This window comes from Macrotis lagotis, chromosome 1, assembly GCF_037893015.1.
Source record: "Macrotis lagotis isolate mMagLag1 chromosome 1, bilby.v1.9.chrom.fasta, whole genome shotgun sequence".
NCBI classification, from domain to species: Eukaryota; Metazoa; Chordata; class Mammalia; order Peramelemorphia; family Peramelidae; genus Macrotis; species Macrotis lagotis.
This window is the reverse complement of record NC_133658.1, coordinates 629938856-629964911: the sequence shown is the minus strand read 5'-3', so window position 1 is coordinate 629964911 and position 26056 is coordinate 629938856. Positions and strand designations below refer to the sequence as shown.

The window sequence follows — 26056 nt, the reverse complement described above, 5'->3', positions numbered from 1 at the left end:
GCCTTTAGAGGCTTTTTTCCCCCTCCTTTATGTCCAGACCTTGCTTATAGAGTAATTTGTTCCCAACCCAGTCCTGTCTATTGCCCTCATGTTCTCAGTGTTCAGACCCTCCCTGCTGGTCTCCTATCAAGCTGCCAGGACCTGGACTGTGCTGTGATTAGAAACCTCCCACTGGCTTTCCAACTCTCCTGATTAGCTGTGTGTTATTTCTCCTTTTTCCCTGAAGAGATAGACATTCATTGAAGATCCTCCACAGTGTCTACAATTGAAAACGTATTTTGATTTTTTTTGGTAGGATCTATAGTTTTACTGTCTGTTTTAGATGTTTCATTTAATGTGTAGGGAAAAACTCCAGCAGTCTGCTAGCTTCACACTGCCATCTTGGCTCCCCCTGGATGTCTCCAAAGCATTTTTTTTTAATTTAAGGCAATGGGATTAGTGACTTGCCCAAGATCACACAGATAGGTAATTATTATATGTCTGAGGTCAAATTTGAATTCAGGTCCTCCTGGTTCCAAGACTGGTTGCTCTATCTACTGTATTACCTAGCGCCCCCTTCAAGTCACTTTTTAAAAAAGAGATATGGTAATAGTTTCAGAATAGTATCTTATTTGATCCTTTTATTCATAATAAGTGAATTTGATCCTTTTCATTTATCTTCAACATCATTACATAGTGGAATGAAGAAATGTTGTGACTGTATTACTACATGAATCTCATCTTTTGTTGGATTTCTTACATATCAACTTTTTAGAAATAGAAGTGAGTGCCTGGGAAAGCTTCCCCCAATCAAATCCTGATTTTATTCTTTTTCTTCAGCACTTTCACTTGAGAAAGTAAAGCAAAATATTTTTCTTGGTTATTCTACAACCAACCTAGAAACTACCATGACTTTAAATTTGGTATTTAGCTTAATTCTGGAATCACTCAGCTCTAATTAAGCATGTGATTTTCTGGTTCTCTAAAAACTGTGACATGGAAAGATTGGATACCCAGGCAAGTGTTCATCAAAAGCTCATTAGTTCTAATGTCAGCTCTGATGCACGTTCAGAAACATGACATTGAATAAACTGCTCTAACCTCTGGTCTCTTGGTTCCCTTAATGTATGGTGGGAGGACCCTATTCAGAGGAATATTGGAAGAAAGAGCTTAGAAATCATTATTTCTGTCTATGGCTTCTAAGGAAATGTTTGGCTCAGCACTTCTGTTAGATCATCGTGCAAATTAGGCCAAGCTTGCAGGTTTGCTCTCTCTCTTTCTGGGCTATTTACTTCTGTTCTGCTCTACAGATTGTGTTTCTAACCCCATACAGCCATCTCTGGGAAAAAAATAGCATTGGTCACTGGGAGGCAGATGGCCTGGGATATATGTTGCAAATAGATCAGATCTAATCCATCATTATTAATAAAAAAAGTTGAAATCACTTGATTTATTGAAAATGTATCAGTATCATCATCTTAATATATAGAAAACATATCAGTAAGGAAATAAAATATATTAGTTTTTAGTGGAATATTTTCTACAAAGAAGTAAACTGAAATAAAAAATCGAGAGATTCTGTCATGGAGTTATGCAAAACAAGGAAGTATTCTGGGTATGCACACTCCATATGAGCATTTACTTTAAAAGATATAATTTCTAAAAATACATTGTTTATACTTAATGAACAATGCAAATAAGGTGATATATGTTTTCCTTTTTTTCTTTTAATAACAGTTTTCTTTCTTTTGTTTCAGAACCCAGTGATAGACCCCCAGTACTATTGATCACAAATTATGAAACAATTGAGATATTGTATCTCAATGGAAGCACTGTGGCATCCCTAAGTTCAGGGAAAGGAAAGGAAATTCACACTTTGGATTTTATTTATAATGAAGATAGAATTTGTTGGATTGAATCAAGAGAATCTTCAAATCAGCTAAAATGTACCCAGATAACAAAAAGTGGACAATTAACAGATGAATGGATAATCAACATTCTTCAATCGCTCCACAGTAAGTGTTTTAATACCGAATGTTTGTTATCCCTTATAAAATTTCTTTTGCAGACCAAAATATTCCCAGACTTCCTTGCATGGTGAAAACTATCAGCTTTCATGCTTTCCAAAATTTTGGGCATTTTCAGTTTCTCTCCTTATGCAATTAAACTTTCTATGGATACAAATATTGAGTTAATGATACTGATTCCTTTCTCGATGAATTGCAATCAGTGCTGACTGTTTAAGTACTTTGTATCTACAGTCTGCAAGCATGTTGTATAGTAGCCAAGGTAGGATATAGAAAACATGAAGTCAGCAAAGGACATAGACTTATGTGCCATCTATTGCAGTGTCTCAAAAAGTCCTTTGAAGACAATTAGGTTTGCAGTGAAATAAATTACAGTATGCTAATTAACAACACCTATCTAAGATTGCTACATCTTTCTTAGAGTAGCAAGACTTTTGTAAATCTCATTTCTAACAGCTCTGAAGAGTTGTGTTATATTTTACATCTCTTTCACTTTTGGAGTAGGTGAAACAATATCCCTTTTCACATTATTATAACCTGCAGCCTTTGTGAGAAAATAGTCATGAATATGCATGTGTGTGTATAGATAATTGGAAAAATTTATGTTTTATATAGGCTTTTCAAATGCTTACAAACACACAATAAACTTATTTTCAGCTCCAAATTTCCCCCCATTTCCCCCCTTCCCCAATCCATCTAGAAGGCATGACTCATGATACATATTATACATATGAAGTCATGCCAAACACACCTCCACACCCCATTTCATATGCACACATTTATACAAATGTATGTCTTTTTATATTCACATATATATACACACAATATATGTATTTATATCATTCATAAATAATTGTGACAAAAATGAGAAAATAGGGGATTTAAAATCTCAATTGAAAGCACTTTTATGTGGAATGAAAGATTTCATCAGAATATCAGAAAAACTTTGGAGATACTCTTAACATAGTTAAAATAACTGACAAGTCCTTAATTGTGACAATGATCATAAATTCCCATGGCTATTAATTATGATTTTTATTTTAAAAAGACTATATGGAAAATATAAATAACAGAATAGTAGTTAAGAAAGGCAATTGAAGGCTCCTTGAAGATGTGAATATCATAGACATTAGCCCCAGGCACATGTTGGAGTCCTAGAGCTGACTTCATTAGCAATGAATTATTCAAAACTAACCTAGTCCTATTTCTATAAGATAATTCCTTAGCCAGTACCATTGCAGTTGATCCAACCTATTCAATGCAAGATAGATGGGTGGCTTTTACAGTCAAACATATTTCCAAAAAAAGGCCTCTCAAACCTGTAAAGAAGCAAGATTCCTTGTTCATATGTCTCATGACCAGAATAAGCCCTTTCAAAATACATGTCTACTCATAAGTAAAATATATTTCCTTTAGAATATGAGTTATGTACAGCAAATATATAACCATAAAGCAAATATCTAGTCATATATTAGTGATTTGTCTTTCATTTATCAAAGTTATTTGTAAGGTTTTTTATAACAAAAATTTTTTCAAATAGTTTGTAAAACAAGTTAATTTTTAGCTGAAAAAATTAATGCAATAGACACTTTTTAATTGAAATACATTATTTTTGGCCAAATCTACTTCAGACTGTAATATTCTCAGTCACTTTGTGTAAAAAGGTGATTAAATAAGTAGAAGTAATTAATTGAAGGGAGTGGGTCAGGATATGTATGAGGTGGGCCTCCCCTTTCATTGCTCATAAATATCTTCATGTATTTTATTGAATCATAGAAACAGCTGTGTTTTAGATTATGGTCTATGCATCCACTATAACAATTCTTAAATTGGTGATAAAGTTTGAATATTCCTTTCATACGTGATGACTTAAAAGCCTCTGTCATATTGCATATGCAAAAATAATGACTGATTAAATTCTGCTTGAATACTTGTCTTTTTTGTTTTTCCAGAAATTATATCTTAGACGTTTTTCTATTTATTTTCAGTCTATCTACTCAGAATTTTCACTAGGAGTGCATTTTTTTTAAAAAAGGAATATATATGTCACCAGATATAGTGGTAGTGATGTGTGTTATTGCTACTTGGGTAGAAGAAAAGATGACTAGGGATGTTGGATATTTTACATTTGGTAGCTCTGAGCTGCTGGTGTCAGCAGTAAATCCTGTACCAACATACATTTGCTTAAAAGAGTATTTTATGGAGAACTCACACAAAGCAGGCCTTCACATAATGGCCAGTAGATATGATACCAGAATAATCTCAGGGTCTCTCTGAGTAATTTTGGTACCAACTGTGATACATGACACTGGCACTGTATTGGGCATATCTTTATCAAAGAAGGCAATGTGCTTTGTGAGCAAAGCATAATTATGGTATCTCAAAAGCAATATGAGATGCACAGATTTAGAAACCTTTCCTTCCCAAATGGTCATATGTAAGAGTTGTACTCAATCTGTGGTAATCCTCTGAGTAGACGTTGCTATGATCAGTCATAGATTGATTACCTAGATATATTTTTTATTCATTTATTTTCATCTATTTGTATATGCATATTTCCAAGTTACAAATTTCCCTCTGCCCTCCATTCCCACCCCCTTCCGCTCAGCAGGGGCTACTCAGGTTAGCATTTTACCTACATATTTTGGTAAAGATATTTATAAATTAATAATTTTTGGCACGAGGAATTAGCTTAAGGAAAAGAGATATGTAAGAGATAATTTTTATAAAGTGTTCATCAGCTTTGGAAAGGTTGTTTTTTTCCTGCATATTTTGTTTTGTTTTGTTTTTCTTCCTCTAGTTGAGGATAATATAGCCTATAACCAGTCAAATATAGTTATCCTAGCTCCCCGGACTGTCAAAAAGAGTAGCTTCCATCAAGGTTGTTCATCTCATAATGTTGTTGATATGTACATTGTTCTCTATTCCTTTCACTCAAGCATCAGATCCCATAAGTCATTCCATGCTTCTCTAGAGTCTGACCATTTATAGTTTCTTATAGAACAATAATATTCCATAGTATTCTATCACCCGCAATAGCTCTGGTGTGGGTCTGAACATGAACTTCCAAGAGTCAGATCCAGTAGACAAACATATCCAAACACAAAAGGTTGGGAAGTGAAAATCTACCAACTTTATTTTTGGAAACTCAGACTTTTTATAGCAAAAGCTTATCTCAGGAATGACTGGTTAAAGGAGAACCAGTTTTACAATTTCCTGGGTAAATTTACAATATTTGTTCTTAGAAATATGCATACTATCAAAGAAACCTTTTAACAACCACTTCTGGAGCCACAGATTATCCCAGGTCAGGGTTCACTGGTGAGCCAACAGATCCATACCATGAGCAATAATCCACACATATCTTTGATGGAAAAAGTCACCAAGTATATGTGAATATCAGTCCCTGGGGCTGGCCCTCTACAGTATTCATGTATCATAATTTGTTTAGCCATTCCCTAATTGATGAGAATCCCCCCAGTTTTCAATTCTTTGCCACTACAAAAACAGCTGCTATGAATATTTTGGAACATATAGGACTTTTCCAATTTTTTTACAATTTCTTCTGGATATAGACCTAGAATTGCTGGGTGGGTCAAAGGGTATGAACAGTTTTATTACTCTTTGGGCATAGTTTCATAACACTCTCCAGAAAGGTTGAATAGGTTCACAACTCGTTTTTCCTTTTTCTCATCTTGGCTAATCTAATGGATGTGAGATGATACCTCATTGTTTTAATTTGCAGTGATTTGGAGCATTTTTTGAATAATTATTTATATAGCTTTAATTTCTTCATTTGAAAACTTGTCTGTACGTGTCCTTCAACCATTTATCAATTGGGGAATGACTTGTGATCTTATAAATTTGATGCAATTCTCTATACTGTTTCAAAAATGACATCTTTATCAGAACTCCTTATTGTAAAGATTGTTTCCCAGCTTTCTGCTTTTCTTCCAATTTTGGCAGCATTGGTTTTATTAGGGCTAAACCTTTTTCAATTCAATATAGTCAAAATCATTCATTTTGCAGTTTTTATAATGTGCTCTAATTCTTGTTTGGTCATAGATTTGTCCCTTGTCCATAGATCAGATAGATAGGTTATTTTTTGATCTATTAATTTGTCTGTGGTATTTCTCTTTATGTCTAAATCTTGTACCCACTTTGATGTTATTTTTATATAGGGTGTGAGATGAGTATCTATGCCTAGTTTTCACCATACTGTTTTCTAGTTTTCCCAACATTTTTGTCAAGTAGTTAAGTTCTTATCCCAGAGGCTGATGTCTTTGGGATTGTCAAATAGTAGACTACTGTAGTCATGTACTGCATTTCTTTTGAACCTATCCTAATCCACTGATCCATTACTCTATTTCTTGACCAGTACCAGGCAGTTTTGATGACTGCTGCTTTATAGTATAGTTTTAGTCTCGTTAGGGTTGACAACCTTCCTTTACATTTTTTTCATCAGTTCCCTTGCTATTCTTGCCCCTTTGTTGTTCCAGGTGAATTTTGTTACATATTTTTAACTCAACAAAAATAGTTATTTGGTAGTTTGATTGATATGGCACTGAAGAAGTAATTTAATTTGGCTAGAATTGTCATTTTTAATATATTAGCTTGACCTATCCATGAGCTTTTGACATCCAGTTATTTAGATCTGACTTCATTTGGATGAGGAGAGCTTTATAATTGTGTTCTTACAGTTTCTGGATTTGTCTTGGGAGGTAGATTTCCAAGTATTTAGTGTTCTCCACAGTTATTTTAAATGGAATTTCTCTTTCAATCTTTTATTCTTGGGCTTTGTTGTTCATATATATATATGAACAACAAAGCCCAAGAATATATATATATATATATATATATATATATATATATATATATGTATATATATATATGAATGCTGGTGATTTATGTGGTTTTACTTTATATCCTCCTATTTTGCTGGTTAATGGTTTCAAGGAGTTTTTAAGATGATTTTCTAGATTCTATAGGTATACCATCATATCATCTGCAAAGAATGAAAACTTTGCTTCCTCATTGTCAATTCTGACCCCTTCAATTTCCTTTTCTTCTCTTATTACTACTGCTAGAATTTCTATACAATTTTAAATAGTCATGGTAATAATGGGCATGCTTGTGTCACCCCTTAATTTATTGGAAATGTTCTAGGTTTATTCCCATTAAATATATTTATTGATGTTTTGGATAGATACTATTTATTATTTTAAGGAAAACTCCATTTATTCCTAAACTTTCTGGTGTTTTTAATAGGAATGGATGTTGTATTTTATCAAAGCTTTTTTCAGCATCTATTGAGATAATCATATGATTTCTGTTAGTTTTTCAATTGATATGTTTAATTATGTTGAATGCTTTCCTAATGTTGAACCATCCCTGCCTGCCTGGTATAAATCCTACCAAATCATGGTGTATTATTATGGTAATAACTTGCTGTAGTCTCATTGCTGAAATTTTATTTAAGATTTTTGCATCAATATTCATTAGGGAGATTGGTCTATACTTTTCTTTGTTTTGGTTCTTCCTGGTTTATGTGTCAGCGCCATGCTGGGATCAAAAGAAAGAGTTTGACAGAACTCCTTCCTCTCCTATTTTTTAAAATAATTAATGTAGAATAGAAATTAATTGTTCCTTAAATGTTTGGTAGAATTCACTTGTAAATCCATCTGGACTTGGAGACATTTTCTTAGGTAGTTTAGTGATGGTTTCTTCAATTTCTTTTTCTGAAATGGGGTTAAGTAATTTATTTCCTCTTCTATTAATCTGGGCAGTTGGCATTTTTGTAAATATCCATCCATTTAGCTCAGATTTATTTATTGGCACACAGTTCAACAAAGTAGCTCTGATTTATCTCTTTGATTTCCTCCTCATTGGTGATTAGTTCAACCTTTTCATTTTTGATACTGGTAATTTGGCTATCTTCTTTCTATTTTAAAATCAGATTAACTAGATGTTTTTTATTAGCTTTTCCATTAAACCAACTCAGTTTTATTTATAAGGTTAATTTTATTAATTTTATTTTAAATAATTTTAATTAATTTTATTAATTAATTAATTTTATTAATCTCTCCCTTGATTTTCAGATTTTCTAATTTGGTATTTAATAGGGGATGGTTAATTTGTTCTTTTTCTAGCTTTTTTAGTTGCATTCCCAATTCATTGATCTCCTCTTTCTCTATCTTATTCATATGATCATTTAGAGATATAAAGTTTCCCTGCGAAACTGCTTTGGCTGCATCCTATAAATTTTTGTATGATGTCTCATTATTATCATTTTCTAGGATATAATTATTGGTTATTTCTAGTATTTGCTGTTTGATCCACCCATTATTTAAGGTAGAGTTATTTACCAATTAGTTCTTGGTTTATCTTTACCTCACCCTTTATTACATGTAATTTTTATTGCATCTTGGTCTGAGAAGTATGTATTTTTATTTCTGCCTTTCTACATTTGATTTTAAAGTTTTTGTGCCTTAGTATACTATGTGGTCAATTTTTGGTGAAGGTGCCATGTATTGCCAAAAAAAGTATATTTTTTCTATCCCCATTAAGTTTTCTCCAGAGGTCTATCATATCTAAGTCTTCTAACTTTTTCATTCACTTTCTTAACTTCCTTCCTGTTTATTTTGTTTTTAGATTTGACTTGTTCTGAGAGAGGGAGATTGAGGTCTCCCATTATTAAAGTTTTGCTGTCTATGAATCCTAGTAATTCACTCAGCTTTTCCTCTAGGAATTAGAATGCTATGCCACTAGGTACAAAAATATTTAGTAATGATATAGTTTCCTTATCAATGGTGCCTTTAAAAAAACATATAGTTTCCTTCCTTAGTCCTTTTAATTAAATTGATTTTTGCATTTACTTTATCTGAGATTAGGATCACTATCCTTGATTGTTTTACTTTAGCTGAGGCATAATATATTTTGTTCCAACTTTTTATCTCTGCCCTATGTATATCTCTCTGCTTCAAATGTCTTTCTTGTAAATAACACATTATAGGATTCTGTTTTTTAATCCATTCTGCTATCCACTTCCATTTAATGGGAAAGTTCATCCCACTTACAATTACAGCCATGCTATCTTTCCATGTGATCGTTCTCCATTTATAAATCTCTATCCTTTTCTCTTATTCCTCCTCAGCAAAATTTTACTACTTTTCCTTTTTGACTTTTCTTTTAAAAATTTAACTTTCAGTTAATTTTCCCTTATACCTTCTCTTTCCTTTTATCAGTCCCTTCCTCCCTAATCTTTCCCTTTTCCACTAGCATCTCCCTCCCTGTGGTATAAGTTAGATTTTTAAACCCAAGTGGGGAGGTATTTTATTCCCTCACTGGACTAAATCTATTGAATAGAATTTACTCAGCATTCACATGCTCCCTTCTTTCCCTCTAAAATTAAAAATCTTTGTGTTTCTTCCCATGGTGTCTTTTATCACTCTAATACTAATAATCAGGTAACATCATCACAGTTTGATTATTTGATTGCTTGATAAGTTCCTATTGTTATTAAGATATCACAGTTTGTTTATCTCATTAGCATTGACTCAAATTGCATCAAATTATAATTACAATCATTTTTTACCTTACCCCCTTTTTCAAGTATCTTTCAGGTACACACAATCATCCTTGTAAGCCAAAGTATCATCCAAGGCCATAGCATTTCTTGAACTATTTTGTCTCTCCCTGCAGGCCTATTTTCTTTCACACTTTACCTTCCACCCTCCTCACCAAAATACTTAGCACCTTGTTAAGTGAATCAAGGCCTATTCTCTCTCTCTCTCACTTTGCCCCCCTCCCCCCATGGTACTTAAACCCTTCATAACTGATGCACTGATTAATTCAAACCATGATCTAATTTACTGACAGAATCTTGAAGTTCTCTTAGTCCTGGGAAGCTCTGGAGGTCTCACCTGAGAACTTACAAATGACTATAAGTTACAGAGACACTGTCTCAGGTCCTTGCAGTTTATGATGCCCTTATTAGACAAGGTGCTTAGCACCTTGTGATTAACTGAGTCAAGGTATAATGAGACACTTAAACTAAAGTTAACACTCCTGTTTTGTTTTCAGGATTTTTTGTCTCAAAAATAGTGAACTCATTTTGGACCTCTTCAATTGAAAGACAAGACCTAGTTATAGCCATTTCTTTTAGGTTCATTCTCTTCAATTATACTCTACCCTCTATCCTTAGAGAAGTAAAGTTCTAAAGATTTAGAAGTGTTATATCTTCCCTTTTAGGGTTGTATACAAATTGATAGTTGACCCACATTTTTTTAAAACAGTTTTTTAAAATTATTTTTTCATTTACCTTTTTTATGCAACTCTTCAGTCATGTAGTTGGCGATTGAATTCTTTGTTCAGTTCTGGTCTTTGTATCAGGAAATTCTGGAAGTCCTCTATTTCATTAAACATCTATCTTTTCCCCTGACAGTATATGCTGAATTTTGCAGGGTAGTATGTTCTCTGTTGTAATCCTGGGTCCTTAGCTCTCTGAAATGTTATTCCAGTTCTTCTAATCCTTCAGTGTTAAGGCTGATAGGTCCTGTGTTAGTCTGACTGTGTTCTCTTTTTATTTGAACTGTGTTTTTTCCTTTTTGGCTGTTTGCAATATTCTGTCCTTTATTTGAGGGTTCTGAAATTTGGCTATTACAGCCCTTGCAGTTTTTATCCCAGGGTCTCTTTCTAGAGGGGGTTCTATGGATTCTCTCAATGGTTATATTATCTTGTCTAGTAGATTTGGGTTGTTTTCCCTTATAATTTCCTGCATGTTGTTTTCCAGGTTCTTTTGTTGGTCCAGGTTTTTTAGTATTCCAGTGATTTGTAGATTGTCTCTTCTGGATCTATTTTCCAGGTCATTCATTTTTCCTAGAATGTATATTACATTTCCTTCAATTTATTCAGTCTTTTTATTTTGTTTGATGGAATCTTATATTCTTATAGATTCATTGTTTCCTAATTGCTCAACTCTAATTTTTAGGATTTTATTTTTTCAATTAACTTCTGTGTTTCCTTTTCCAGTTGATTATTTTTACTTTTAATGGAGTTGATTTTTTGATTTTTTTGTCAACTTTTCATGATTTTCCTGCATGACTTTCATTTCTTTTTTCCAGTTTTCTTCTTCCTCCCTTATTTTTTTCCTTAGGTTTTTGCAAGGCAAACGGGGTTAAGTGGCTTGCCCAATGCCACACAACTAGGTAATTATTAAGTGTCTGAGACCAGATTTGAACCCAGGTACTCCTGACTCCAGGGACAGTGCTTTATCCACTATGCTACCTAGCCGCCCCTCTTCTTTGGTTTTTTAAATTCTTTTTTTTAAGCTATTTGATGAGCTTTTGTATTTGACTCTAATTTATAGACTATTTTGATACTTCTCCTGTGAGTAATTTTTCACTGCTTTATTCTTCAGACATGGCATTGCTGTCATCCTTGTTTGTAAAGTAGTTTTCTATAGTGAGCACTTTTTTAGTTTTTTTTACTCATCTTTGTTGTTTTAATTATGTTCCTGGGGTATATGGAGTACAGATCCAAGCTTTTTTTTTGCTGGGTCTGCGGGTCTGATCTCTGGATTGTTGTTAGCCAAGATGTTGCTGATCCAGTTCAGACCTTGCCTTTGCAAAGATTCCCTGCCCCTTATAATTATGTGCAGATTCTGACCTAACAGAAGACTCTTCCCAACCCAGTCCTGTCCTTTTACTCTGGTGTTTTCAGGGTTCAGACTTTGTTTTGGGTTGGGATCCTCCCTGCTGGCTTGCTATCTAACCCCAGGGACTTCTATTATTATTAAGCTGTTGGGACCTGGATTGCACTGTGGCTAAAAGCCTCCTGCTGGCTTTCCCCACTCTCTCACCTCCTGGACTTTACTTCCCTTTTCCCCCCAAAGAGATAGCCCTTCACTGAAGATCCTCCACAATGTCCACAGTTGAAAACTTCTTTGAATCTTCTCTTTTTATTTGTGGGGTCTGGAGTGTGACTATCAGAATAGAGGCTTCATTTATCCTTGGTAGGACAAAGCTCTAGGAGCATGTTAGCTTCATACCACCCTTTTGGTTCTGCCCCGAAATTTAACATATATATATATTAGGTTTTTGGCAAGGGAATGGGGTTAAGTGACTTGCCCAAGGCCACACAGCTAGGTAATTATTAAGTGTCTGCGGCTGGATTTGAACTCAGGTACTCCTGACTCCTGGGCTGGTGCTCTATCCATTGTGCCACCTAGCCGCACCCCATTACCTATATATTGACCTCAATCTCATGAAGTCATTTTGTTACTCTAAGAGCACAACAATGCACATGATGGGGAGGAGAGTCATCAGGTTAGGAGAGGAAAGGAGAACTGACTCAAGTCTTTAACATATCCAGTTAAGTCAGATTCCAATTAAGAACTTGTAGTCATATTTATTTTTAAGTTAATTCTTTACCAAAATATTTATTCCAGAAAGAATATGCTAAGATATTATCTATAATTAAGAAAAAAAATTATTTCATTACACATGACTTATCAACTTCCATTTCCTGACAACCCCCTCAACCAGGGTGAAGAAAGAGAAAAGTACTTATTGAAGTAGCTTACTAAAAAAAGTTACCCTAAGCATACTCGGTACTTTCCCTTTGCTGGGTTACATCAAGATTATTCAGTTTTTCATGTAAATCTTTTTAAAGAATAGTTATAATCTATCCTTTTATATTTTCTTCATATTTTGATCATATGCATTCTCCAGGGAAAGGGAAAGCAGGGTCAAATATATAGAAACAGAAATGAAATGTTACATGCAAGGAAAAGTAAATAGACCAGTGTGCTGGATCATGGAGTACATAGAAGTAAGGAACTAAAGTATAAAAAGAATGGAAAGTTAGGAAATGATTGATCAGATTATGAAAAACTTTAAATGGTAAGTGGAAAATTTTATTTTTGATCCCAGAGGTAAAGAGTCATTGGATTTTATTAAATAAGGGGGTTCCATTATCAGATATAATGAAGAATAAAGGTTCTATTTCTAAAGAATCATTGTCTTAAAATGGAAAAAATCAAACTTGTGACAAGAAATTTTATCATGCAGAATGATAACAATGAGGCTATGTATCAAAACTTTTGAGTATTATTCTGTACAGGAGCATTTTTTATCTCTATATATATTTTCATCAAAACAAAAGAAAAAAGATCTTGGATTCTCTATTGTTCATTATATTTGGCATTGGGACTCCCTTATTCAATAAAATTCAATGTCTCTCTATTACTTGCAGGAGCAAGTAAAATATCTGCCATTTACCATTTAAAACTTTTCATAATTTGGGCAATCCCTTCCTAACTTTCCATTCATCCTACACTACATGATCCAGTACACTAGTCTAATTTACTTTTCCTTGGATGCAGTACTCCATTTTCTTTCTCTGTTTCTTTGAACCTGTTTCCAGCCTTATGTATTACTTCCCTTTCTGTATTTATAGTTGAGTCAAACTAATTTTCTGGTTATTTCTGAGGCAAGGTATTCTATCTCCTGTCTCTGTGCCCTTCCCTTGCTGTTTCCCCATTTGTTGTTTTTCTTCACTTCCACCTAATAAATCCCTTGTTTTCTTCAAGACTCAACTCAAGTAGCACATTCTACATGAAGCCATTCCTGATCTTTAGTTCCAAATGCTTTCCCTACTGAAATTACCCTGGAGTTATTTTTTTTAACATTCTGATTGTTATTATTTATGGGTGCTGATCTGAAAATACCAAATTGATAAGATCATCTTTCCCTCCCCTTCCTCCCTCTTCCTCCTTTCCCTCAACTCTCCCTCCCTCTTACCTTCCTGTCCTTTCTACTTCCATCCTTTCCCCTACTCTTCTCTCATTCCTCTTCCTTTCTTTTCTTTCTCTGCCTCCTTTTAGTCTCCTTTCTTTCTCCCTTCTAACCTTTCCTGTCCTTTTTTCTTTACTCTTCCCTGCCTTATACTCCCCCTCTTTCTGCCTCTTTCTCTGCCTTCCTACTCTTATCTCTCTGTTGCTGTCTCTCTCTGTAGCACTCTCTCTCTCTCTCTCTCTCTCTCTCTCTCTCTCTCTCTCTCTCTCTCTCTCTCTCTCTCTCTCCCTCCCTCCCCTCCCTCCCTTTCAGCCATATTGTGTTAGTACAATTAGTTTACCTTTAGCAAAGGAAAGATATGATGACCCCCTGGTCATTGTTTCTTTGTTATTTAAGACTCAGAACTCCCATGAAAGAAAGTTCCTAGCATTCACAAAGAGGTTTGATTTTCTGTACTAATTTAAAATTTGTGAATTTCTAGTTAATCTTGTCTTCCTCCATTCCTCCATTGTCATTGGTACTACACTCACTTTATACAGTCTGTGATCCTTCCTTTTACCCGGTTTCTATGAAGACTGTGATTTTTTTTAAAAAAATCCCATATATTTGACTTGTCTACCTTCCAGTTCAAAGGTCAGCCTATCCTCAGTTGCTCAAAAACTGAGAGAAAAGACTTGTGCCTCTCAACTCATTCTCAAAGTTTTAATCAGTTCTCAAATCTCTATTTAGGTATATATAAATATATATATATATATATTTATATATATATATAAATATATATAAATATATATATATATATATATATATATATATATATATATATATAATACTTTAGGTTTTCTCTTCGAATATAGTCTTTTAGAACAAGTTCCAATTCATTTTTAGCTGAAGTTGTCCTTTGGTATCAAAGAAGACCAGAATATCAGGAAAGTGAAATCCTGACTTGCACGTAAGATTACAGTGAGGCAACTTTGTGCAAAGATGTCATTCTTACTATCCCATGTGGACCTAGTGTCCTGACCTAGATCAGGATGATTAGTGAACAATGAGAGACCTGAACCTTTTAGAGTCAGGTCTTTTTTGTATCACTAAGGTTCTTTGGCAGTAAAGCATCCTCTCAGTGTGAATTTCTGCTAGCTTCTCTGGCTTGGTTATTTTACTGCACTGGACACCTTGCAGTGCCCCCCATCTCTGCTACTCTGGATTCAGTGATCTGAAACCAACTCCTTTTCCATCTTTGAGGGAAATGGAGGTCATCACTCTATCCTTTCCAAATGGCTTTCACCAATCTCTCAGGACCTGACTGATCCATGTTCAACTGCTGTTCACATGGAATTCTTCTCCACTTTGGCTTTCAAATTTCTTGTTTGAATTCAGTTCATTTTTAACTCATTTCCAAAAATCTAACAAAGCACTGAAGTAATTGGTACTGGTAGTTAATGTATTACTAAACAAACAGTATAGGTCTGTCTAACCTCTCCTTACTACCTAATTCAGTGTCCATCTATAGCAAATATTATATGTCTCAGGTTCTTCTAAGGTATACAGGGGCCTGTTCCATCATTATACTAAATGAATCACTAATTTGATTTTCTCAAAAGCTTATTTGTTTTCTGCTTAGGTGTCAAGTAGAGAATTCTTGGGTAAGAGAGATGTTAGATAAAAACATTCCTAATCAGCTATTGATTATCCTCTGGGGCAAGTGTATAACAAAGTAGTGTATTTGTTATTTGATAGTTGATTGGTAAATGTAAGAGTTTTTAATCTGCCTAATGATGATATAGACCCAGAAATAAAACATAGTCCTGCATATATATGTATGTCTTTTTTTAATCCCTTCCCTGACTCTTTCTTTTCCTTCCTGCTTAAACAGTGGGGGAAGGAAAATATCCTGATTTCAAATACTTTATGCTTATATTTGATATATGTTTATACTGTATAATATATATTATATATGCATATATGCATGATCTATTTAGGATAAAAATATTTTCTTCATAGTATTTTATAATGGTATGAATTTAGAAGTGTATATACATTGTACAAAATATATTCTCTATGAGGACATTGTAACACTTTCACTGTTTTGTTATTTATTAACTTGCTTTATAAGTAAATTCATATTTTATTAAACTCTTTACAAAACTTTACAATGTTATTATATGCTATTTAACATATTTATGTGAAAACATAACAGTGACAGCAGTATTTCTGAGAAAAAGCTATTTTTTATGAAGCTTGAGAGTATAATATATTTCTGCTGGGACCCAGATTCTTAATGAGGAGATGAAGCTATCCTTTGAGGGCTTTGGAGTAAAAACAATTGTATTTAGCAAAGATTCTAAGCATTATCTAATGGTGTTTCTTTGGAATTCCTTTTCCTTGACCTCACATACTTACCACTACAGACAGTGATTTTTTTATATTAAAAAAAGTTGAATTTATTACTTTGAATTAAATAACTAATTATGATTTAATATCAGAACAGATTCATATGAAGTTTTTTTTAAATATGTAGTTTAAAAAAGACTGTTATGACTGTATACCTCTATAAATTTCCCTTTATTATTTAGTTTGGATGCCAGGTTACAAGGGACCCAATTATAATTTTACTATCATTTGGCAATGAGCTTGTGACTTACCAAAGCAAAAATCATAGTTATGCTTCAGTCTCATTTTGTTATTTTACAGGCAGTTGGCAACACAAGCTTAAGGATATTTTTACCCTTTTCCATGTTTTTCTCTCCCAACCAAATCTAAATATTAAAAATCATTCTTAAATATTATTCCCTACAGGGAGTCTTTTTCCTTGTTTAATATGTATCCATTTTATTAATTTCATTATGAAATCTGATATCAAACTACTAATGGTAAGTTATGGTACATCATACATGAAATTCATGTATTTCTTGCTAATATGGCAAGTGATGAATTGTGCTATAACAGAAAATTAAATTTATATTTTTTCCAATAGTCTGAGCCCCCAAACAATTAGAAGTTCTCCTTGCCATGAATAAGTGATTAAATGTACTTGAAAATCAATATTTTTAAATTACAACTGTTTCTCCTGAACTGATAGAATTCATTTTGCCAGAAAAAGAAGGAAAGTAATGATAAACCCTATGAATTTGTTTTTCTGAAATCTATATTTAACAAGTGAGACTTTGCTTTCAAATGTATTTATTTGTATTTGTTTATCATATTCCTCCTCTCTTTTTTACTTATTTTAGGATCAAAGAATCTGAGTTTTAGATTTGGAAGGGTTAAGAAAAACTGGTTTGATGCTGCTAGATTTTTTGCAGTGACTTTGGTCATTATTTGCTCTTTTAGGAAGTAATATATGTTTTTTAGATGGTATATGGTTCAGTTAGTAACACTGATAAGGAGTGGTTTTTTTGGGGGGGCAAATTTCATAACATCATCACATGATGAGGAAACTAAGGCTCAAGGAAACACGATAATTTGCCCAGTCACCCAGGTAGTAACTATAAGAGGAGGATCAGAATCTGAGATTTGGTATTCCACTGTCAGGATTTTTTCCAGTCTACTATACTGCCTCTCTAGAGAAAGTAGTATAGTAAATTAGGGTTTTTATTGTCTCATAGTCTCTACAGATGCTTAAATGGTAGGTGAGACTCTTGCAGTTTAGAACCAAGGATCTCAGCCAGATTTCAGGGTTTCATGAATTTGTAATTTTTAATATCTTGGTAATTGTCTCCTAATAGAAATTTCTTTTTAGAATACTAGATATTTAATTTATGCATTTAAAAACATCATTTTCAGGAACTTCCAAAGAGGTTCATGACACAAAGAAGATTAAAAATCCTAGGTCTAGAAGAAACTTCTAAGCATTTGCTTAATGATCTACAGTGGTCTTAGTTCCCAAAGTATGATTATTTTTTTCACAATTATTCTGAATTCTCTACTGCAGAAGAAAAAATATAATATATTGGAAAGACTAGACAGGCATTTGAAAAATTCTTGATTCATTGTCTTGACACTGCAATGAGCTGTCTGACCTTAACCAAATCATTTAAACCCTCAATGCCTAAATTTCTTCATTCGTAATTTGAGGTGTTTTAATTTAGAAAATCTCCAGGGTCTATCAACTATACCATAATAGCTGCTTAATCTTTGCCTAGTAATCCCTCTTTTTCATCATTTGTAAAATGAAGGAAGATGATCTTAAGAGTTCCTTAAAGGCACTTGCTAGCTTTAAATTCTAAAACCCTTGAGTTCTACTGACTTTTTTTTCTCTTCATTTCATAACATTTAACATCTATGAGGAATTTAAGCCTTTCTTTTTCAGGATCACTGCTTCTCTGACTCTAGTATTTGTTCTTTTCCAGTTTCTGTTTGTTCTTTTTGAATTATCTAATTTTTCTGTTTGGGAGAGAGTAAAACTGAGGAAAGTGAGGAAGTGACTAATTTGACAATGAGACACTGCTCTTTAAATTTGAATAAAGACTTTAAAAAGCATGTCTACATCTTACTTTTGTGACCTAGGGAATCTAATTCTCAGGAACTTAAATAATTTTGGGTTTACTAATATGGGAATCAGAGAGCTATGGAATAAAATGTATGGGGGAGCAGCTAGGTGGCACAGTGGATGCAAGGTAGCTAGGTGTGCAATGGATAGAGCACCAGCCCTAGAGTCAGGAAGACCTGAGTTCAAATTTGACCTCGGACATTTAATGATTACCTAGTTCTGTGACCTTGGGCAAGTCACTTAGCCCCATTGCCTTGCAAAAACAAAAATTAAATTAAAAAACAGTGTAAAAGGCTGTGGAAGTCAGAGAATCTGGGTTCAAATCATGGTTCTGTTATTTATTATTCATCTGAACTTGAAATAACCTAATTTTTCTCTTTCATTATTTTTTTTTTGGTAATCTGGAGTAGTTTTTAAAAAAGCTGTGATTCCACTGATGCCTAACATCCAGAAAGAACATTGCTTAGGCATTATGCTAATCTGGACTGAGAAGCACAATTAATTGAGCAAGTAAAATGTCCTACTTGATCTTAAGAACTAGTTTATGTTGTTCAGTTTCATTTCAATATTTAAGCTGATAACAATTATATGAAGGGATTGGTTCTAGGAAAAAAAATAAATAAATAATTAAATGTCCTCTGATTTTTGTCTCACAGAGCTTCCATTGATTCCTAAGGGATATTGTTTTGTAGCATTATAACTTTTTTTTCAAAACAGGTCCTCTCCTAGCTATAACCCTTCCCCCAACTTCTTCTTCCTCTAGTTACTTTAAGAGTATCATGAAATATGCCCAGTAACTATAAATCTCACTAGAGTTACATATTTTCTTTTCCTTTTGTGAATATCTGTAATAATTTTATAACTAATTTGGCCACATTTCTCTGTCCTGTTTTTGATAACAATGTTCACTTGTTCACATTAGTGATTAGCACGTGATATCTATTACTTCACATCTTTTCTTAAAGTCATCCATTCACTTAACAAACAGACTCATGTCTTTTCTCCAAGGAGCACCATTATACCCAGTCTATTGTTTGTCTCCTCTCAAGAGATTTCAGGGACTATTGAAGTGATTTTTTTTTCCTTCAAAATCATCAAAGAAGGGGTTATCTCTTGGGAAAATGAAAGGTGGCATCATTGAATCCCAGTGGCAGACACATGAAGATTTTGAAAATAAATCATCTTGTAAGAAATCATTTTCCCTTCTGTTATCTAAAGAGAGAAATATAGGTGCTCTAAAGGAAAAAAATCAGAAATACTCTCTAATTTTTTAATTGGTATTTTAAAAAGTAAAAATACACGTGAAGTAGATTCTACTTCAGTTCTCTGTAGCACCTATTAGTTTCACTTTTTTGGAAGTTTGATGAGTTGATTCATGGATAGAGGTCAATAGACCTATAATGTGTATCTCTACTGATGCATTTGACTGAAATAATGTAATTTTGATTATCTATACATGAAAAAGTCTTCAATAAATGAGTTATTTGTTTTAGATCATTTAAGAAAACTAGGGAGAATGTACCTAAAGGAGATAGAACTTTGAATGTATAGTTGGGAAGACACCAAGTTCTTGCTTATGACTTATAAAATGTGTGACACTAGACAAGTCACTTTCTGTGACCCGGGCAACTTCCAGGGATTTTAGCTACTAAATCATATATATATATATATATATATATATATATATATATATATATATATATATATAAATATATATATATGTGTGTGTGTGTGTGTGTGTGTGTGTGTGTGTGTGTGTGTGTAATTGGTAAAGTTTCCTTCCCTAGAGATACTACACATTTTCCTAATCTGACTTTAGAGTAAATAATGACAAAAACTTTTGCCCAAAATATGCAATTGCAAAATAATCACCTTAATTCTCCAGTCCACTCTGCATCTTTATAACTTTTGAATGATTTGAAATGTTCAACAAGTGTTTTTATATTATACACAGACACCATCTATGTATTTGAAGTGAAGTGGAAAACTAAGATTATATTTGGATATTTCCAACCTAAAAAAATTACTCATATTCATATAATTAACTCCACATTTCACATTTTATGTGGCAGGTTACTTATCTCTAGTGCATTTTTAAAAACTTTAATCTATAGAGAGAAAGAGTATTGGGGATTTCTGTCCACGTATAAGGAAATAATCATTTCTTTTTCAGATCATACTTTTGGGACTTTAATAGGAAAATTAATAAAAGATTAATAATTTTGGTATGTTGGCTCAAGATAACAGGTGGTATTAGCATATGAAAACTGAAACTCTTAGAAAAACATTTTTCAAGTTAATATTGTGCAGAAGGATAGTGCAAAGCTAACTTACACACTATATTCCTGTTTCATCAATGCATAAAAATGAATATAGTAGATAGAATTCATTGTTAGTCTATCATTTTATCATTAAAAAAGAGGCTTCAATATTTTTCTTTTTTAATTTGTAATGTCACATTAAGAGGAATGTATCACTAGTATATTTTTCCAGAGTTTGGTATCCTACCATGTCCACATACAAACACCATATAGATATATAACCCACACATATATCTATATATCTATATAACTATGTCTATCTCTATATCATCTATATCTTTATCTGTATCTGTATTAGTATCTGTATCTATCTGTATATGTATCTATATCTATCTCTATCATCTATATCTATATCTGTATTTGTATCTATCTGTATCTGTATCTGTATCTATCTCTATATCTGTATCATCTGTATCTGTATCTATATCTATATCTATACACAGAATTAATAAGAACATAAAGAGAATTTTGGGACTGTATCTTATTCTTTGATCCTTAAAAACTAACACTACCACTTCTTTTTTACCTCCTAAGTAAAATGTCTACTTTACCTACTAGGTACACTCAGAAAAATAGGACCTTGAAAAATCACTGAATTTCTCTAAGCCTTAGTTTCCTCATCGGTAAAATGAGAAAATTTGACTAAATCTATTATATGGCTTTCCTCAGTTATAAATCCTATAATATTTTGATTTCTCCAGTCATTTTTAGGCTCTCTCCATCTACACAATTACTTAGCACCTCAATTACAACCCAAAGTGAGCTCAATATATCTTCTCCATCCCAACATATTTTCCACTTTACCAATTTTTTCCTACAATATAATTCTGCTTCCAGGATTTATAATCTTGGTATCATCTTTCTCTCTCATTTCTCTAATATTCAATCAATTACTAGGGTTTGTTACTTCCATTTCTATAACAGCTCTCAAATTTCCTCTCTTCACTTTATTTTTACTTGCTAACATCCCAGTAAAGAGTTTCATAACTATCAGGTAATCAGCAAAAATTTATTGTTCATGCCAAACATTTTGGTAGATGTTGAGAGTACAAATGCAAATCCCTTTGAGTGGATTATTGTAATAGACAGCTAATAGATATTAACTCCTTCATGTTTTTGCCTTCTATTTCCTCCTACCTACCACTACCAGAGTCTTATTTTATGGATCAAGTCATTCCTTAAAAATAAAATGTAACAAAACAGTAACAAGAACAAAACCTTTTCATAAGTGCCTATGGCTTAATGAATAAAATTTGAATTGCCTTGCCTCAAATTCAAGCCTCTCTACAACTTGGAAAATTATATCAATTTTCATTGTATCTTATAATTCTGACTATGTTCTATACAAACTAGATAATTCTCTACTTGCTAAATGAGCACTGGTCTCACACCTCTGTGCCCTTAGTCATTGTATTTACAGTACTTTGGGTGTCTTCCCAGACTCTTTTCATCTGTTAAATGTCTACCTTCATTTTAAGCTCAAACAAAACACTTTTCCTCAAAGCTTATTCACTCTTGGGAGAGCCTTTCTCTCCTTATTGAGTTGTGTACGTTATGTCAGCTCTTTCTGACTCTTGGTTAGCCCATTTGCAATTTTCTTGGCAAAGAAATTGAAGTGTTTTATCATTTCTTTTACCAGTTCATTTTACCAAGGAGGAAACTGAAACAAACAACATTAAGTGATTTGCCCAGAGTCACCCAGACAGTAAATGTCTTTGACCTGATTTGAACTCAGATCTTCCTGACTCCACTTCACCCACTATGCCATTTCGCTTTTCATCTTATACTTCTCATTTATAAAGTTCTGTATAGTCAAAGCTATCATTTTTCTAGTAGCAATATATGACTGTAAGAGTGGAATATGAAGAAAGCTGAGCCATGCAAAACTGACAGCTTTTTTTTTTTGGCAAGGCAATGGGGTTAAATGGCTTGCCCAAGGTTGCACAGCTAGGTAATTATTAAGTGTCTGAGGCTGGATTTAAACTCAGGTCATTCTGACCCCAGGGCCAGTGCTCTATCCACTGGGCAATCTAGCTACTCCCTAGAACTGATATCTTCAAATTGTGTTGCTAGAGAAAACTTCTGAAATTCTCTAGGATTGCAAGGAGATGAAAACAGTTAATACTTAAAGAAATTAATTAAGACTATTTACTGTGAACTGAAGGTTAAATATTTTGAGAAAGATAGGGCTCATTGAAAAAGGCTGATATTGGGGAAGACTGAAGAGAAGAGGAAAAGAGAATGGCAAAAGACGAGATGGAGAAATAGCTTCACGGAAAAAAGTGACCATGACAGGCTTCTAGAGATAATAGTGGATAGAAGGGCCTGACTGCTATGGTCTATGAAATCTCCAAGTGTCCAATACAACTGAAGGACTAAACAAAAGCAAAGTACTCTTCAAAAGCACTTTGTAATTCAATACAAATGAACCTACAATATAAAGTGTTGCATATAATACCTATCTGATCTAGGTTTCTTATTTTAATGCTAGTCTTTAAATTCACTAAAGCCAGGAAGGAATTTTTATCTAATTTTTGGGACAGGGTTGTACCTACTATATGTGCTTATTAAAAATTTGATGTATTGTGTTCTGCATTCTTTTTATTCCAAAGCATATTTGAAACCTGAGTTTAGAACTAGCTTATTTTATTTTAACAGTCTGAAAAGTAAGCATTACTGGAGGCATAGATATGTATGCTTCAATGAATTAATTCTCTAAATTCATCTGGAAATGAATCTTCTGCATTATAGTCTGAGAGGAAATGTTTTAGTAGCAATAATACTTCTAATGTTTCATTGTGGTCAATTATAAATGTTTAGTGTCTTTTTTTGTTTCTGTGGTTCATTTTTTAGACCAAGGGATCTCATACCCTACTAGATTCAGATTCATTCAGATATCACTTGCAAATATCACTTCATTCAGATATTCATTCAGATATCACTTAGAATTTGTGAATATGCCAATATTAAAACTTAAAAGTGTTAATATTTTAACATCTATATTTTTAAAATCTTAATTTAATATTGTGAAAGAAAAATATTAAGGTAAATATCTGTGCTTTCTGGCATATCTTGTGATCCCAGATTTCTTTCCTATTGTTATCTAGTACCTCTACCCATTTTGAGTTGTAAATTTACTGAGAACAACCTCAACTCTTCCTCCCCACCTCATTGAACAAATTATATGCTCTACTTAGTTGTATGTCCGACCCTGCTCATGTCCAGGTATTGACAACTCCTTGCCCCTCCCCCTGGTTCCCCCTGGCACAGGCAGTGGGCTAATTTCCCTTTTAAAACTCTTTCCCTCTCAGCCATCCTGCTGATCTCTACAGATCTCATCCTGGTTGCAGCTTTGCAAATATAGTCCTCTTCTTCATGCTCCTTTCCCCCTTTCCACCTACTATTCATGGTAGCTTCTGCAATGGCTGACGAGACCACTACTGTTGATGTTGCTGCTTCTGTCCCTTCTTATTTTAACTTCACTATCTCTACCAAAAACTCACTTTCTGTACCTTATGTCCTCCTTAAAGAACTCTGTGAATTACCTTGTAGCTTTCTTGCAATAACCTGTAAATAAAAATTTATGACTTTTCTTATCATTCTGCGTCAGAGAGTTGTGTGATTTCTTCACTTATAAATGAAACCCCAATAGTCTTTGCAAAACCCTTTTCCCTAGGGTGCCTACCACACAGGTACCCTGAATCAATAGTGCTTTTGCATCTAGAGTCAAAACTAGAAGAAGAGGCAATATGATTTAGTTTTGTTTTTTTAAAGGTAAATAGTAAAAAAAATGAATTTATGTGTTGATTTTGTGACTTACTGTCTGTGTATGCTCACTGCCAGGCAAGTCACCTCACTATTCTATTTGTCAACTATGTAATCTATACAATGAATGTTTAGGACCAGATTGTATCTGAAGAACTCCATAAATTTTATAGTTTCCTATAAAATAAAGGGTTTAGACCTAATCATCTACACCTTCTGACTGTGTGGTTTTTATGACCTATCATTTCAGGTAAAAGAATTAGAAGCATTTAAAGCTCATAAAGTTAAACCCTCTCAAATTACAGAAAAGGAAACTGAGGTCCAGAAAGTATAAATGACTTCAATCAATATTGAAATCAGGTCTTCTGATTCCAAGATCAAGGTTCTTTTTAAATACCACACTGAGACAATTGTAAGGATAAAAGATATTTATAATATTTTAAGGACATATCTTTCACACTCATTTTATTTAAATAATACCAGTGAAATAAAAGCTTCTGGTGTCTCCTTCTCAAGAAGAAATGTCAGTGCCAAATAACTGAGTAGTGAAGAGCCTGAGTCTGCAGCAAGAAATGAAGGGTTAATTATAAGCTAAAGAAGTAAAAGTTCAAGGTAAAAATCCAAAGAAATTTCATAAAGAACTCATTGAAAATTTTAAAATTGTATTGGTTTCATAAGTTTATTAAAGTTGAGTAGAGCTATGTCAGCAAAGTGAGGTGAACTGTCCATGTAATTTCCTAATCACATCAACATGTCTATTGGAATACTTAGTTAAGTGTGCCAAAAAAAGGGAGGGCTTCTTTTGACTTGAGTTCTATGTCCAATTGTCTCTGATGGGCATCTTTTGCTCCTTTATTCACAATCTTAATATAAAAAATATATTTGACAGACCTTAAATGGATTGATGGCAAACATAAAACTCACCCTTCCCAAATACAAAATGGTAGCTTAATTATCAGGCACTTTAGAGAAACTTGGCTGCTTTATAAATGGAAGGTTGTTAACAATACCTATTGTTTCATTAGCAGAATATCTATTGAAGTGATAAGGAGTTGAAATAAGGTATGAAAGTCATCAAGTTGCTCTTTTGTTTGTAGCTACAATTGCATAGACAAAAGCCAATAGGAAGCCCAGTATAGGGGGGATAAGACAGTGAATGGACTTTCCTGGCTACTGGGTTATCAGAATAGAGGCTATTTTGAAATGGCATCAAAAGTAGCAGGCTTGAAACCTCCAGCTGAAATGATAATGGAAAAAATATAATTCTAAATATATTTGAGCTGAGAATTAGGCTTCAGTCTTTCCAAACTCCTGGCTGCTAAGCTAGGAGGGGGAAAAAACATGCAGCCTTCTTTGCTAGCATTTTAAATGAATTGCTTATAGTTTTCTTTATACTGTATATCTCAGTAATGAAAATGTAATCGATGGCCTGAAAATCTGAATCCAATGGATTCCAATAACCACCATCTGCTTGCCCTTGCAAGGCATGCTAAGAATTCCTACAAAGTAGCTGTTCCTTCTATGATTTGACAATGTGTCATCACTAATGGGAATACTGACACATACATCCATATTGGTCTTTCTGCTGATAGGACATCATTCACTGAAGCCTTGTGCTACTGGGACAGTGTTTTGAGACATAACGTGAGGAAAAATGATTGGTCTCGGAATGCTGGGGAA

General features: G+C 33.4%; 1 protein-coding gene across 4 annotated transcripts in view; it reads left to right on the top strand.

Moving 5' to 3' along the window:
• The window catches only part of LRP1B (LDL receptor related protein 1B), a 2479914-nt gene that overhangs the window by 1251130 nt on the left and 1202728 nt on the right, over window positions 1-26056 (top strand). For all 4 annotated transcript variants that reach the window (XM_074215080.1, XM_074215079.1, XM_074215078.1 and 1 more), the window contains exon 6: window positions 1737-1994. In XM_074215080.1, the coding sequence (XP_074071181.1) occupies window positions 1737-1994 (258 nt within the window). The remainder of the gene's footprint in view (window positions 1-1736; window positions 1995-26056) is intronic.